Source organism: Harpia harpyja, chromosome 28, assembly GCF_026419915.1.
Source record: "Harpia harpyja isolate bHarHar1 chromosome 28, bHarHar1 primary haplotype, whole genome shotgun sequence".
NCBI classification, from domain to species: Eukaryota; Metazoa; Chordata; class Aves; order Accipitriformes; family Accipitridae; genus Harpia; species Harpia harpyja.
This window is the reverse complement of record NC_068967.1, coordinates 117,792-132,100: the sequence shown is the minus strand read 5'-3', so window position 1 is coordinate 132,100 and position 14,309 is coordinate 117,792. Positions and strand designations below refer to the sequence as shown.

The following is a 14,309-nucleotide window of genomic DNA, read 5'->3' as shown; positions in this document are numbered from 1 at the left end:
TCACCCCTTTGGGGCCGTTCCCGGGCTCGTTAGTGCTAACGGCGCCTTAATGAGCGGCCCCCACACACCTGCATTAGCATGCCCCGCCCCCTAATTAACGGGACCGATGGTAACTAGCTGCCTGCGTGGACCTCCCCCCCCGCCCCCGTGTGCTGCTGCTTATTTGCATAGGGCCCCTCGTTAGCGGCCCGCTTCACCTTGTTAGCATATCCCACCCCCTCATTAGCATAAAGCAGCCGCAGGCGCCCTCGTGCCCCACCCTCATTATCAAGCTCCGCCCCCGGTGCTGTACGACCCCCATGAATTGCATATCGCCGTACCCCACCTCTCGTTAGCATGTCTTAGTCTTAATTAGCACACCCCGCTCCTCATTAGCATACACACCCACCCTCCATGGCTTTTGTTAGCGCGAGCCACCCCATTACCACTCCCCTCCCCCTCATTAGCATACATCCCTCATTAACATACCTCATGGACAAGCAGGAATGCTCATTAGCATATCCCCCTGCTCATTAACAGGCTCCTCTTTAACAGGCAGGGGTGCTCATTAGCATACCCTGCTGCTCGTGAAGAGGCAGGAACGCTCATTAGCATATCCTGCTGCTCATCAATAGGCAGGGGTGCTCATCAGCGTATCCTGCTGCTCATTAACGGACACGAACACTCATTAGCATATCCTGCTGCTCCTTGGCAGGCCCCTCTTTAACAGGCAGGGGTGCTCATTAGCATATCCCCCTGCTCATTAGCATATCCCCTGCTCATTTAACAGACACAAACGCTCATTAGCATATCCCGCTGATCATTGGCAGGTCCCTCTTTAACAGGCAGGGGTGCTCATTAGCATATCCTTCTGCTCATTAGCATATCCCCTGCTCACTAACAGACAGGAACGCTCATTAATATATCCTGCTCCTTGGCAGACCCCTTATTAACAGGCAGGGGTGCTCATTAGCATATCACCCTGCTCATTAGCATATCACCCTGCTCATTAAGAGACACGAACGCTCATTAATATGTCCTCCTCCTCATTAGCAGACCCCACATTAAGAGTCAGGGGTGCTCATTAGCATATCCCCCCGCTCATTACCATACACCCTCCCTCTCCCCACCTTCCCCAATCCCCTGCAGCCCCGCCCCGCTCCCCGTAGCCCCGCCCTCACCGCCAAACCACGCCCACACTCCCCGAGGGGAGGGGGGCGGCGCAGTTGCCGCGGCAACGGGTCGCTCCGCGCATGCGCGACTGCCCCGCCCCCACCGCGCATGCGCGGATCGCCCCGCCCCCGCGCGCAGCGCCGCGGCGGCTTCACGGTCCCGCCCCGCGCTCGGTTTGACACGCCCACCCCCTCCCCGCGCATGCGCGGTGCCCCGCCCCCGCCCCTGCCGCGCATGCGCGGTGCCGCGGCGCCACCGGGAGGTAAGGGGCGGGGCTTGGGCGCGCACCGGCGGGGGCGTTTGAGGGGTGAGGCCACGCCCCTTTGCACCCGAGCCACGCCCTCTCCCCTTAGAGCCACGCCTCCTCCTCTGTAGCCACCACCCCCCCCGCTGGGAGCCACGCCCCCTTCTCCAGGACCCCCCACCCTTGGGGACACACCCCCTTTTCCTGCGAGCCACGCCCCCCTTTGTGGCCACAGCCCCTTCTACAGGGACCCCTCCCCTAGAAGCCACGCCCCTTTCCCAATAGCCACGCCCTCTTTCTCAGTAACCACGCCCCCACAGACCCCAAGCAGGGTGGGGGAGGGGCTGAAAACCTCTTTATTTTGGTGGGGGGAGGGGCAGGACCCCCCCCTTTCCCCCGGGGGAGGGGTCAGGGGGGCGTGTCCTCACCCGGCCCCTCCCCTTCCCCCCTCCCCCTCCCCCTCCCCCATCCTCTCCCCCTGCCCCTCCCCCTCCTGATCGAGCCGCTCCCGGTAATTCCTCTTGAAAAATCCGCACTGGGGGGGGGGGGGGGGAGGAGGGGTCAAAATGTAAATGAGGGTGGGTGTGGCCTCCCAGGGTGGGGGCGGGGCCCACCCCTTAATTAGATGCGGGGCTTGAGGGGCGGGGTTACCTTAAAGAGGCCAAAGATGATGAGGAGGAGGAGGAGGAGCCCCCCCACCCCTCCCCCCACGTAGATGGGGAGGGCGTCGACCTCGCGGACCAGCTCCACCTCCGTGACCCCCTGCGGGAACCGGGGGTCAAAGGTCACGGGGAGGGGTCAGGGGTCACGGGGAGGGGTCAGGGTGGGGGAGGGGCGGGGGGCCGTGTCTCTCCCCCCCCCGTTACCTGAGCGTGGAGAAATTGGGCGGCGACCTCGAAACGGGGCGGGGTGATGACGACCCAGAGGGCGGAGCAAAAGCGGGGGCGGGCGGGGCTCTAAAGGGAGGAGGGGTTAAAATGGAGAAGGGGTGGGGGAGGGGCAGCCCCACCCCTCCGAGCCCCGCCCCTCCCTCCCCACGTGGTACCTGGATGGTGGGCGGGGCCAGGAGGGTGGCGGTGAGGAGGAGGGCGGAGCTGCGGGGCAGTTGCGCCGTGGGGCAGCGGAAGAGGAGGAGCTGGGGGGTGGAGCAAGTCTGGGGGGAGGGGGGAGAAAGGGGGAGGGGTGAGAAAGGGGGGGAGGGGCAAGCCCCACCCCCTCCCCCCCCCAATTACATACAGCCATGGGATGTGGGGTCTTCTGCCCCATAGCGACCCAAAATGGGGGTCTCCCTGCCCCATAGCACCCAAATATATGGGCCCCCCACCCCATAGCACCCCTATAATGGTCCCTCCTGCCCCATAGCGCCCTAATATGTGGGTCCCCCTGCCCCATAGCACCCCATTATGTGGGTCTCCCCCCCCATAGCACCCTAATATATGGGTCGCCCCATAGCACCCCAATATGTGGGTCCCCCTGCCCCATAGCACCCCTATAACAGTCCCTCCTGCCCCATAGCACCCCAATATGTGGGTCCTCTCGCCCCATAGCCCCCCCCCAACATGTGGGTCCCACCTCAGCGATGTTCCTCTGCAGCTCCTGCCCCACGGCGTCTTCCTCCTCCTGCCCCACGGCGACGCAGGCGCTGCCCGACTCCTATGGGGCAGGGGAGAAGTTTGGGGGGGGGGGAGTTGGGTTGCCCCCCCAACCTGCCCTCCCCCCCCCATATTTTTTTGGGGGGGAGCGCAGTGGGGCACGCTATGGGGCAGAAACCGCTCACCATTCGCACTTGGGGGTCGGCCACCGTCACGCCGTGGGGCAGCGTGTGGGGCAGGAGGACGAAGGCCGTCACCATCGGGGGGGGGCTGCCGTGGGGCGGAGGCAAGATGGTCTCCAGCTACGAGGTGGGGGGGGGGGGAAGGAGGCAGAGATGTGGGTCAGCGCTATGGGGCGGGGGATGCGGGTCAGCGCTATGGGGCAGAGACGTGGGGCAGGCTCACCCTATAGCGATGCTGCAGGTTCTTATTTTCGGGGCGGCGGGAGGTGAAGTTGAGGTAGGGGGTGGAGTCCTCTTGCCTACGTGGGGCAGAGAAATCAGGGGGGCCCGAGCGCGTGGGGCCCGAACCGTCGCCTATGGGGCAGGAACGTGTGGGGCTCACCACGTGGCGACCAGACCCAGGGCGAAGCGAACGGGGACGACCCAGGCGGCCGCGTTGTCCTCCAGCGTGGCGGGGGGCTCGTTGTCGCTGTGGGGCAGGGAGGGCGACGCTGACGTCATCCCGCCCCACGGCGACCCACAACCGACCCGCCTCCCGCCCCATAGATCCCACCTGCCGGCGGTGGCCGTCAGCCGCACGGATTCGTTCCAGGAGGTGTTTTGGAGGATGTCGAACGTCAGCTCCACCGTCACCTGGTGTGGGGCAGGCGTTGGGGGGGGGCTGCCCCACGGCGACGCTGCCCCACGGCCCGCCCCATAGCTCACCTGCCAGCCGGCCCGTAGGATGGGGCGGCTGATGTTACAGGTCAGGCCCCACGGCTGCCCCACGGAAACGTCGGGGTCCCAGCAGGCGATGGACACCGGGGCGGCGGCCTATGGGGAGATGTGGGGCTGGGATCCGTGGGGCAGGGATCCGTGGGGCCCGGACGCCTGGGACCCTTCCGACCCACGGCGCCAGGAGGTGTGGGGCTGGGATCTATGGGGCCTGAATGCCCCGGGTCCCCTCGGACCCACGGCGCCAGGACGTGTGGGGCTGGGATCTATGGGGCAGGGATCTGTGGGGCACCCCGCTCACCTGGGTGGCCCTCGCCCGTCGTAAGGAGAGCCCCACGGGGTGCTGGAGTTGTAGGGCTGCCCCATAAGCGTCTTCGCCGTCGTTCCCCACAACCAATCGAACCCCGAATTCGGCGCCGGGGACCCCCAAAACCGCCGGCCCCCCCGGTAACGCCGTGACCCCCAAGTTGGCCTCGCACACCTCGTCTGCCCCACAGTTCTTCTCGAAGGGGATCTATGGGGTGAAAAAGAAAAAAAGGGGGGGCGGGGTAAATTTTTGGAGGGGGGGGACGTCCCGCCTCGGTCGCGACCCACATCCCTGCCCCACGGCGGGGATCTGCCCCTTACCTCGGTCCAGGTTGGGGGGTTGTTGGGGGGCAGGAGGGCGCCTTGGGGGTCGCCGTGGGGCAGGGAGACGGTGACGGAGATACGGATGGGGGTGACAAAGTCCTCGAGGCAGGGCTGGAAAATGGGGGGCGGAGGTGGGGGGGGGTGCCCCATAAGTGGGGGCATCCCCCCCCTCCCCTCTGCTAAAATGGGGGTCACCCCACTTTTCTATGGGGCACAGCCCCAGAAGTGTGGGGCACGCCAATGGGGTCAGTCCCCGTCCCCCCTTCCCAGTTACACCCCATAAGTGTGGGTCACCCCCCCAAATTCACCCCATAAGTGTGGGTCACCCCCATCCCCAAGCATGAGTGACCCCTCCCCGAAATATGGCTCCCGCTCCCCAAATATGGGTCCTGCCCCCCAAGTGCGGGTCCCGCCCCCCAAGTGTGGGGCCGTACCGGGATCTTTAGCTCCTCCTCCACGCAGCTCCGCCCCTCCGTGACGGACAGCCGCTCGCCCCACCCCCGGCGCCCCGCCCCGAAGTCCCCGCGTCCCCGAGCTCGCTGCGGATCGACCTCCAAGCGGAAGTCCAGGGGGGTCTCCAGGTGTCCTGGAGGTCAAAGGTCAAAAGGTCAAGGGCGGGGCGGGGCAGGGCGTGGTGGGGCGGGGTACCACAGTGCCCCCCGGTGGCCCCGCCCACCTGCGTAGGCGGGGGTGACGAGGCGGGCGTCGAAGCAGAGGCGGACGGTGACGCCGATGCCGGTGACGCCGGAACAGTCGACCCCACTGGTGGGGATTTCGGGGGGGTCAAAGGTCACTTGGGGCGTGACCGTCACCACCGGTTGTGACCTAAGGAGGGGGGGCGGGGTGGGTGACGTCAGTGACGTCACCCGTCTTGGCTCCGCCCACCTCGGGGCGCTGGCATCGTCTCCCACGTTCTGGCGGCCGTCCCCGTCCCCCCGGCGTTGTGTCACCTGGGGGCTCCGCCCCTTCCCCCCCGTGGCCACGCCCGCGGGGCCACGCCCGATGGCCTCACCGCCGTGTTCCCGTCTCCACGCCCTCGTCCCCAACCTCGTGTCCCCATCTCCTTGTCCCCAACCCCATGTCCTTGTCCCCACGGCCCCACCCCACGGCCCCACCCCCATCCCCACGGCCCCACCACCTCCTCGTCCCCGCCCCCCCGTCCCCGCCCCCCCGTCCCCGCCCCCACCTGAGGACCACCACGTGCCCTTCCGCGCCCACGGCCAGGTCGACCAGCCCGTCCCCGGTGAGGTCCATGGCTCCGTCCAGCGCCTGCCCGAAGAACCGCAGCCCCGCCGCCGCCGCCCGGCCCTCCAAACGCTTTCGGGGACCGTCAGCGCCGCGCCCCTCGACGGCCCCCGCCCCGGCCCCGCCCCGCCCCGCCCCGTCCCCGCCGCCCCACCTGGCTGTAACGAGGCTCCACCCCCCCCGGCCGGCCGGAGAAGACGTAGACGACCCCTCGCTCCTCGTCCTCCATCGGGGCGCCGACGGCCACCTCGGGAATGTCGTCGCCGTCCAGGTCGCCCAACGTCACCACGGACGCTCCGAAACGGCCCAGGGGGTGACCCGGGGCGCCCCAAAGCTCCTCGGTCACCTCCAGAGCGTCCTGCGGTGACGAGGACAGCGGGGGGGGGGTCGTCTTCACCACCTTGGTCACCCCGGAACCCGGGCTGGGGTCACCTTGGTCACCCCCAGCCCGTGATCCTTGGGTTGGGGTCACCTTGGTCACCCCCTGTCCTTGCGTTGGGTGACCCTGGTCCCATGATCCTTGGGTTGGGGTCACCTTGGTCACCCCGTGATCCTTGGGTTGGGGTCACCCTGGTCACCCCATGTCCCTGGGCTGGTGTCACCTTGGTCACCCTGGTCCTAGTCACCCTGAGTTGGGGTCCTCCTGGTCACCCCACGATCCTTGCGTTGAGGTCACCTCGGTCACCCCGCGTCCCTGAGCTGGTGTCACCCCGTTCCACCCCCCCCATAGCCACGTGCCCCCCGCTTTTGGCGTCCCCGTGGCCCCGTGACGTCCCCAGGGGTGCCGGTGTCCCCCTTACCTTCTGCCACCGGTAGAGGTGCACCCGTCCTCCGCGCCGCCCGTCAAAGTGGTTGGGGGCACCCACCAGCAAGGCCACCGTCACCCCGCCCTGATCCAGGGCGCAGAGGGTGGCCCCGAAGTACGAGCCCACCTAAGGGTGACACCGATGTCACCGGGGGGGGGTGGCGGTGGCGGCGGGGACACCCCCAAGGTCACCCACCGCCACCACCCCTTACCTGCTCGCCGGGGAGGGTCTGCAGCACCCGCCAGCTCCCGGTGGCTTCTGGGACCTCGAAAAGGACCACGCTACCGACGTGACGGTGACGGGGGGCACCCGCTGCCACCAGCACCCGGTTGGGGACGCGTAGCCCGGCCACCGCGTAGCCTGTGGGGACGAGGGTCACCGTGGTCAACCTGGTCCCCAAATTGGGGTCACCGTGGTCAACCTGGTTCCTGGGTTGGGGTCACCATGGTCAACCTGGTCCCCAAATTGGGGTCACTGTGGTCAACCTGGTCCCCAAGGTGGGGTCACCATGGTCCCCCTGGTCCCAAAATTGGGGTCACCGCGGTCAACCTGGTCCCCAAATTGGGGTCACCATGGTCAACCTCGTCCCCAAGGTGGGGTCACCGCGGTCAACCTGGTCCCCAAATTGGGGTCACCGTGGTCAACCTGGTCCCCAAGGTGGGGTCACCCTGGTTCCTGGTTGGGGTCACCCTGGTCACCAAATTGGGGTCACCGTGGTCAACCTGGTCCCCAAGGTGGGGTCACCATGGTCACCCTGGTTCCTGGTTGGGGTCACCCTGGTCACCAAACTGGGGTCACCGTGGTCAACCTGGTCCCCAAGGTGGGGTCACCACAGTCACCCCATGACCCTTCGACGGGGTCATCGTTGGTGAGGGAGGTCAACCAGGACCAGCCCCTCCCAGCCAGCTCCCATCACTCCCAACATGGATCCCACCGCATTTGACCCCCCCCATGCTCCCCACCCCCCTAATTACCCCTCCCCTCCTAATTAACCCCTCCCTACTGTAAAGGGAACCGGGCCTTAAGCCTCATTGTTTCTAAGACGATTCGTACCAGACGTGTAACTAATGATTAGCGATTGCTTTAGGTGTGATTAATAGAATGCAGGTGCTTATAAAACAATTTGCATCAGCTGCTCGTTTGTCCCGCGTGTCGCCCCCACCACGGCTGGCTGAAAACCCGGCCAAGCTGAATCCACAGAAGAAGGATCGTACAGCTTAGCCCTAAGACATGGGAGCGAGCGATTAACTTCAGACCAAGATAAATGAATAGAGTAGCCCGAGCGATTTTCGGAAGCTCAGAGCTGAGCTTTGATGCGGAAGAAGGCGAGCGAGCGTGGTGACCCGAGACCTTCTGCCTACGACCACCGGCTTCGGAGGAGCCGGGACGCGAGGACTGATGAGATAAATTGGCGAACGACGACGGCACGGGAACCGAGATCGACTGGGAGGTTGCAAAGACTTTGGACTGGGGCGACGGGTGGTAAAAGGTACGAAGAGTGGGAAATTTCTGGAAGGTTGCGGTGGCCCGACTCCGGGTTGTTCCTAAAGCGAACGCGGAGAAACCCGGGACCGCGCCGCCTACCCAGGTACGCGTCCGTCACGTTCTCCTCCAGCGACGGGCTGGCCACGAACGTCTCGTTCTGCTTCGCCTCCTCCAGCTCCACCAATCCGCCGGCCCAGTTGTCGGCCCCCACCGCTCCCGTCACCCACCGGCCCTGGGCGGGGGTCACGCGATGAAAAAGGGAGGGTCCCTGAGCCCCGCCTCCTCGAGACACGCCCTCCCCTCTTACCTGGACCGCCTCCACGCTCATCCCGCTGGAGCACAGCTCCAGGTGGAACCGGTTCAAGTCGCTGGTGCCTGAAACGGGCGGGGACGGGCGGGGTCAAGACCGGGCAGGAAGCCCCTCCCCCTTTATAATTTCTGGGGGTTTTGGGGGGGTCTTTTGCCGGTGACGCCACCTTCGATGTCGTAGATCTTGGCTTGCAGCTCGCGGAAGAGGCCCCGCAGCTTCTCGAAGCTGTCCAGGACTTTGACGAACTCGGAGCTGGGGCGGGAGGCGAATTGGCTGAGGTAGAGGCGGGTGTCGGGGCTGTCGAAGTTGTTGCCCACCTGGCGGAAGGGCGGGGGGCAGGTACAGGCAGCCGCCCCACTCTGGGGGGGGACGGTCTCATTGCCCGCCCACCCCCCGCGCACGACGTGGGGGTCCGGGCTTCGCCCCGGTGGCGGGAGGGACGGCGCTCTGCCTGTCCGGGACGGGAACCGGCAGCGCCGGGTACAGGCAGGGGCCGTGCCCTCACCCCGATGATGTAACGGATGATGTCACGCTCTTCCGCCTCCCTGATGCTGCCCTCGTCCTCGTCGGTGGCGTCGCCGTCGGTGATGATGATCATCACCCGCTTGGCCCCCGCCCGCGCCCCCATCTCGGGGGTGAAGATGGTTTTCCTGGGGGGGGAGCAGTGGGGCAGCTATGGGGCAGCTATGGGGCAGCTATGGGGCAGCTGTGGGGCAGGGAGGGAGGGATGCTCATGCGACGCAGGCGATGGTGGCAAAGGCGTCGGCGGGGATGCAGTGGGGCGCTGGGGGAGGCAATGGGGCGGCAGTGGGGCAGCTGTGGGGCGGGGGGGGGGTGGTGGTGCTCACGCGACGTAGGCGATGGCGGCGAAGGTGTCGGTGAGGCTGCGGAGCTGGTTCAGGCCCGCGAAGAGCTCGCGGGGCCGGGGCCGAGCCTCGTAATCGGCCAGCGTGAACTGGAGCTGCACCTCCGCCGAGAACTGCACCGCCCCGAACTGCCCCACGGCACCGTCACCACGGGCCCCATAGACCCCATAGACCCCATGGCCCCCATAGACCCCCCCCATAGACCCCCCATAGCCCCCATAGACCCCCCGTAGCCCCCATAGACCCCCATAGACCCCCATAGACCCCATGGCCCCCATAGACCCCCCCATGGCCCCCATAGACCCCCATGGACCCCATAGCCCCCCCCATATACCCCATAGACCCCATGGGCCCTATAGCCCCCCCATCCCCACCCATGACCCCCCACCCTCCCCATCCCCACAACCCCCCCACCCCTCCCAACCCCCGCCATGACACCCCATCTCCCCCCCCCCAGCCCCCACGATGACCCACGTGGATGGAAGTGTTCTCCAACTTCTCCATCACGTCCACCATGAAGTCCCGGATGGCTCCGAACTGCTCGGAGCTCATGCTGTTGGAGCCGTCGAAGAGGAAGACCAAGTCCACCATCCCCGGCAAGCACCCTGCCCGCAGCGGGGGACGGGAGAACTCCCTCAGGTACAGGCAGCTGCCAGACTCCCCAAGGGGTTGGCCAAGCTCTTGGGGGGTCGGACGGCCAACGGGTTGACCCTGGGGTCAACGTATGGGCGGTGGGGTGGCCGTAGGGTCAACGGTTGGCATGGGTCATGCATCAACGTCCTCATGGGTCAACCACCGTGGTCTTCGTGGTGAGGGCAGGCAGCTGCCAGACCCTCCAAGGGGTTGGCCAAGCGCTCGGGTGGTCGGACGGCCAACGGGTTGACCCTGGGGTCAATGGGTGGCATGGGTCACGCCTCAACGTCCCCATGGGTCAGCCACCATGGTCTTCATGGGTCAACCACCCTGGTCTTCATGGTGAGGGCAGGCAGCAGGCAGCTGCCAGACTTCCGAAGGGGTTGGCCAGGCTCTTGGGTGGTCGGCCGGCCAACGGGTTGACCCTGGGGTCAAAGGTTGAAGGACATCTGTGGGTCTGAGCCCCTCACCTTGGTATCCGGGCGCCAGGACCTGCCGGGGCTCCAGTTGTGGGTCGAGGAGAAGACAGAGGCCGCTGGTGTAGACGTTGCGGTCGCACTCGCGGGTCAGCCCGGGGCCGCAGGCCTGGGGGGGCAGGCAGGGGGGTGGGGCGTGGGCGGGGGGGGGCGGGGTCGCCCCTCCCATGTGTCGCCACCCCCGGGGCCCGTGACTTACGATGGTGATGTCACCGTCACGGGCCAAGGCCATTCCCATGTGGGTCTGGGTGCTGTTTCCTGGTGGGGTGGGGTGGGTGGGGTCAGGGTGGGCGGAGCCATCCCAATCCCAATCCTAAACCCAATCCCACCCCAATCCCCCCGCCCCAGTGCCACCCTAACTGCAGTCCCAATCCCACCCCCAACCCATTCCGTCCCACCCCGAGCCCATCCCAGTCCCAATCCCAGTCCCAATTCCACCCCATCCCAATCCCAGCCCCATCCGAGACCCAGTCCTAAACCCAATCCCAGTCCCACCCCAATCCCAGTTCCATCCCAGTCCCACCCAATCCCAATCCCACCTTCCATCTCCACCTTCTGGCACTTTCCAGTCTCCACCTGGCACTGGAACAACCGTCCCCCCTCCCCCACCTCCGCCGGGGCTCCCACCATGATCCTGGGGGGGGAGGGGAGGGTCAGGGGGGCACCCAGGCACCCAGGACCCATAAGTGGGGTTCCCAGGTGTCTGAGACCCATAAGTGGGGGTCCCTGGGTGTCTATGACCCATAAGTGGGGGTCCCAGGTGTCTGAGACCCATAAGTGGGGGTCCCTGGGTGTCTATGACCCATAAGTGGGGGTCCCAGGTGTCTGAGACCCATAAGTGGGGGTCCCTGGGTGTCTATGACCCATAAGTGGGGGTCCCAGGTGTCTGAGACCCATAAGTGGGGGTCCCTGGGTGTCTATGACCCATAAGTGGGGGTCCCAGGTGTCTGAGACCCATAAGTGGGGGTCCCAGGTGTCCGTGACCCATAAGTGGGGGTCCCTGGGTGTCTATGACCCATAAGTGGGGGTCCCAGGTGTCCGTGACCCATAAGTGGGGGTCCCTGGGTGTCTATGACCCATAAGTGGGGGTCCCAGGTGTCCGTGACCCATAAGTGGGGGTCCCTGGGTGTCTATGACCCATAAGTGGGGGTCCCAGGTGTCCGTGACCCATAAGTGGGGGTCCCTGGGTGTCTATGACCCATAAGTGGGGGTCCCAGGTGTCCGTGACCCATAAGTGGGGGTCCTTGGGTGTCTATGACCCATAAGTGGGGGTCCCAGGCGTCCGGGACCCATAAGTGGGGGTCCCAGTGTCTGTGGCCCATAAGTGGGGGTCCCAGTCCTCCGAGCCCCCTAAGCGGGAGGACCCTGCCCCCCCCGTACCTGGACCCATTGAGCTGCAGCACTTGGTGCCCGAAGCTTCGGCTGCCGTTGTGGGTCAGGACCCGATGTGGGGCCGGGTGGACGTTGAAGGCTTCGCTGTGGGGCAGCGCTATGGGGCGGACGGAGAGCGGGTAGCGACGGGATCCCCCCCCACCCCCACCCCCCCCACTTCGCCCTTGGTTAACACGTGGGGAGAGCACCCCGGCGTCCCGGTTTGTCACCCGGCCGCCCCATGGCCCCCGCCTGCCCCACGGCGCAGACGCGGCGCTCGGGGCCCCGCTTCCTTCCCCAAAGCGTGGGAGCGGACCCGGGCGGGGGGGTGCCCCTCCCCCACGCAGGCAGGGCACCCAGCACCCCATTTCTTGCCTGCACCCAGCACCCCCGCTCCCTGCCTGTACCCAGAATCCAGCACCACACTCCCTGCCTGCACCCAGCACCCCAATCCCTCCCCAAATTGCAGGCAGGGCACCCAGCACCCCAATCCCTGCCTGCACCCAGCACCCCATTCCCTTCCCAAGGTGCAGGCAGGGCACCCAGCACCCCAATCCCTGCCTGCACCCAGCACCCCATTCCCTTTCCACAGTGCAGGCAGGGCACCCAGCACCCCGCTCCCTGCCTGTACCCAGAATCCAGCACCACACTCCCTGCCTGCACCCAGCACCCCAATCCCTCCCCAAATTGCAGGCAGGGCACCCAGCACCCCAATCCCTGCCTGCACCCAGCACCCCATTCCCTTTCCACGGTGCAGGCAGGGCACCCAGCACCCCATTTCTTGCCTGCACCCAGCACCCCGCTCCCTGCCTGTACCCAGAATCCAGCACCACACTCCCTGCCTGCACCCAGCACCCCATTCCCTTCCCAAGGTGCAGGCAGGGCACCCAGCACCCCAATCCCTGCCTGCACCCAGCACCCGTTCCCTTCCCAAATTGCAGGCAGGGCACCCAGCACCCCAATCCCTGCCTGCACCCAGCACCCATTCCCTTCCCAAATTGCAGGCAGGGCACCCAGCACCCCGTTCCCATGGTGCGGGCAGGGCACCCAGCACCCCGCTCCCTGCCCACACCCGTCCCCCCCGTTCCCTGCCCGTTACTGGCAGGACCCCCCCCCGCCCCCCGTACCGGCCACCAGAGCCGCGACGATGACGCCGACGATGCCGCCGGCGCCGGCGGGCACCATGCTGCCTACGAGGCCCCGAGTCACCCCCTCCCCCCCCCCTCCTCCCCTCCCCCACCCCCGTTTCCTTCCTCCCCCGCCGACGGCGCAGGTGCCGGTTGGGCGAAGCCAAGCTCCCCATCCCCCACCCCGAAATGGCGGGGTGCCGCGACCGAATCCTGCGGGCGTTGGAAGAGCTTTCGGCGGCGGAGCTGCGACGGTTGAAGGCGGCGTTGAACCGGTTACCGTTAGCGGCCGGTTACGGCACCATCCCCCGCGGGAGGATGGAAGGGGCCGACGCCCTCGACCTCACCGATTTGGTGGTCGGGTATTACCGGGAAGGGTACGGCGTCAGGGTGCTGGCCGAAGCTCTGCGACGCATCCAACGGTTGGATTTGGCGGATGGATTGGTTGGGGATGCCGGTGAGATGGCGGTTGCGGGGGGGGGTGGAGGGCAGAGGGTTGGTTGCGCGGCAAGAGTTGGGTCGGTGAGGGTTGTGGCGGGGGTTGGCGGTGCCGAGGGGTGTGCCAAAGGGTTTTGCCAAGAGTTGGTGATGCCAAGGCTTGTGCCGAAGGGTTGTGCCAAGAGTTGGCGATGCCAAGGCTTGTGCCAAAGAGTTTTGCCAAGAGTTGGCGATGCCAAGGCTTGTGCCGAAGGGTTGTGCCAAGAGTTGGCGATGCCAAGGCTTGTGCCAAAGGGTTTTGCCAAGAGCTGGCAGTGCCAAGGCTTGTGCCGAGGGTTGGCTGTGCCAAGGCTTGTCGCGGTGGTTCCACCGAGGGTGGGGGTTGTGCCGGCAGTTGGTGGTACGAAGGGCTGCGTTGCCACGGGCGGTGCCGGTGGTTGACGGTGCGAAGGGCGGCGCCGACACCGGCAGCGGCGCAGGCAACGACCTCCTCCCCCCCCCATCTCCACCCGTGCAGCCCCACGCCGCGGCCGCGACGCCGCCGACCTCGCCGCCGACGTGCCCCCCCTCTCGCCGGCCGAGCGCTTCGTGGCCCGCCACCCGCCTCGCCCTGATCCAACGGGTTCGGGGGGTGGCGGCCCTGTTGGACCGCTTGGAGGCCGACGGGGTGTTGAGCGCCGAGGAAGTGGCCGCGGTAGCCGCCGGCCCCACCCCGCAGGAACAAATGCGACGACTTTTGGCCACCGCCCCGGCTTGGGGACGCCGAGGGCACCGGCAGTTCCTACGGGCCATGCGTTGCCTGCACCCCCACCTGATGGAGGATCTGGGCGAAGAGGGGGAGGACGCCCCCGAGGGGGAGTACGCGGGGGACCCTTGATGCCCCCCCCATCTTATCCCTCTGCCCCCCCATTTGTCCTTCTGCCCCCTAAAAAATCCCTATGGGCCCCCTTGACCCCTTGGAGACCCCTTGACCTTTGGAGGCCCTCAAAAAGCTTCTGAATGCCCTCAGAAAGCTTCTGGAGGCCCTCAAGAAGATGT

General features: G+C 66.5%; 2 protein-coding genes across 2 annotated transcripts; one reads left to right on the top strand and one right to left on the bottom strand.

The window, feature by feature from the left end:
• Positions 1-1,824: 1,824 nt before the first annotated feature.
• ITGAL (integrin subunit alpha L) lies at positions 1,825-12,912 on the bottom strand (the record flags this gene model as incomplete). The annotated part of the gene is made up of 29 exons (XM_052775112.1): positions 12,834-12,912; positions 11,716-11,824; positions 10,875-10,969; positions 10,535-10,593; positions 10,330-10,444; positions 9,701-9,831; positions 9,209-9,354; positions 8,866-9,010; positions 8,527-8,677; positions 8,358-8,425; positions 8,150-8,282; positions 6,777-6,925; positions 6,560-6,691; positions 5,914-6,117; positions 5,701-5,831; positions 5,191-5,339; positions 4,949-5,100; positions 4,512-4,625; positions 4,186-4,398; positions 3,876-3,983; positions 3,724-3,803; positions 3,553-3,639; positions 3,394-3,469; positions 3,174-3,290; positions 2,969-3,049; positions 2,442-2,549; positions 2,263-2,352; positions 2,048-2,158; positions 1,825-1,931 (listed from the first exon to the last, which is right to left on the bottom strand). Coding segments are annotated over exons 1-29 (3,419 nt in total), but the record flags the coding sequence as incomplete, so codon positions are not given.
• A 79-nt stretch (positions 12,913-12,991) lies between these two features.
• Positions 12,992-14,148, top strand: LOC128136015 (apoptosis-associated speck-like protein containing a CARD). Its single transcript, XM_052775110.1, has 2 exons — positions 12,992-13,328; positions 13,666-14,148. The coding sequence occupies exons 1-2, from the start codon at positions 13,023-13,025 to the stop codon at positions 14,146-14,148; spliced, it is 789 nt and encodes a 262-aa protein (XP_052631070.1). The 5' UTR covers positions 12,992-13,022.
• Positions 14,149-14,309: the final 161 nt, after the last annotated feature.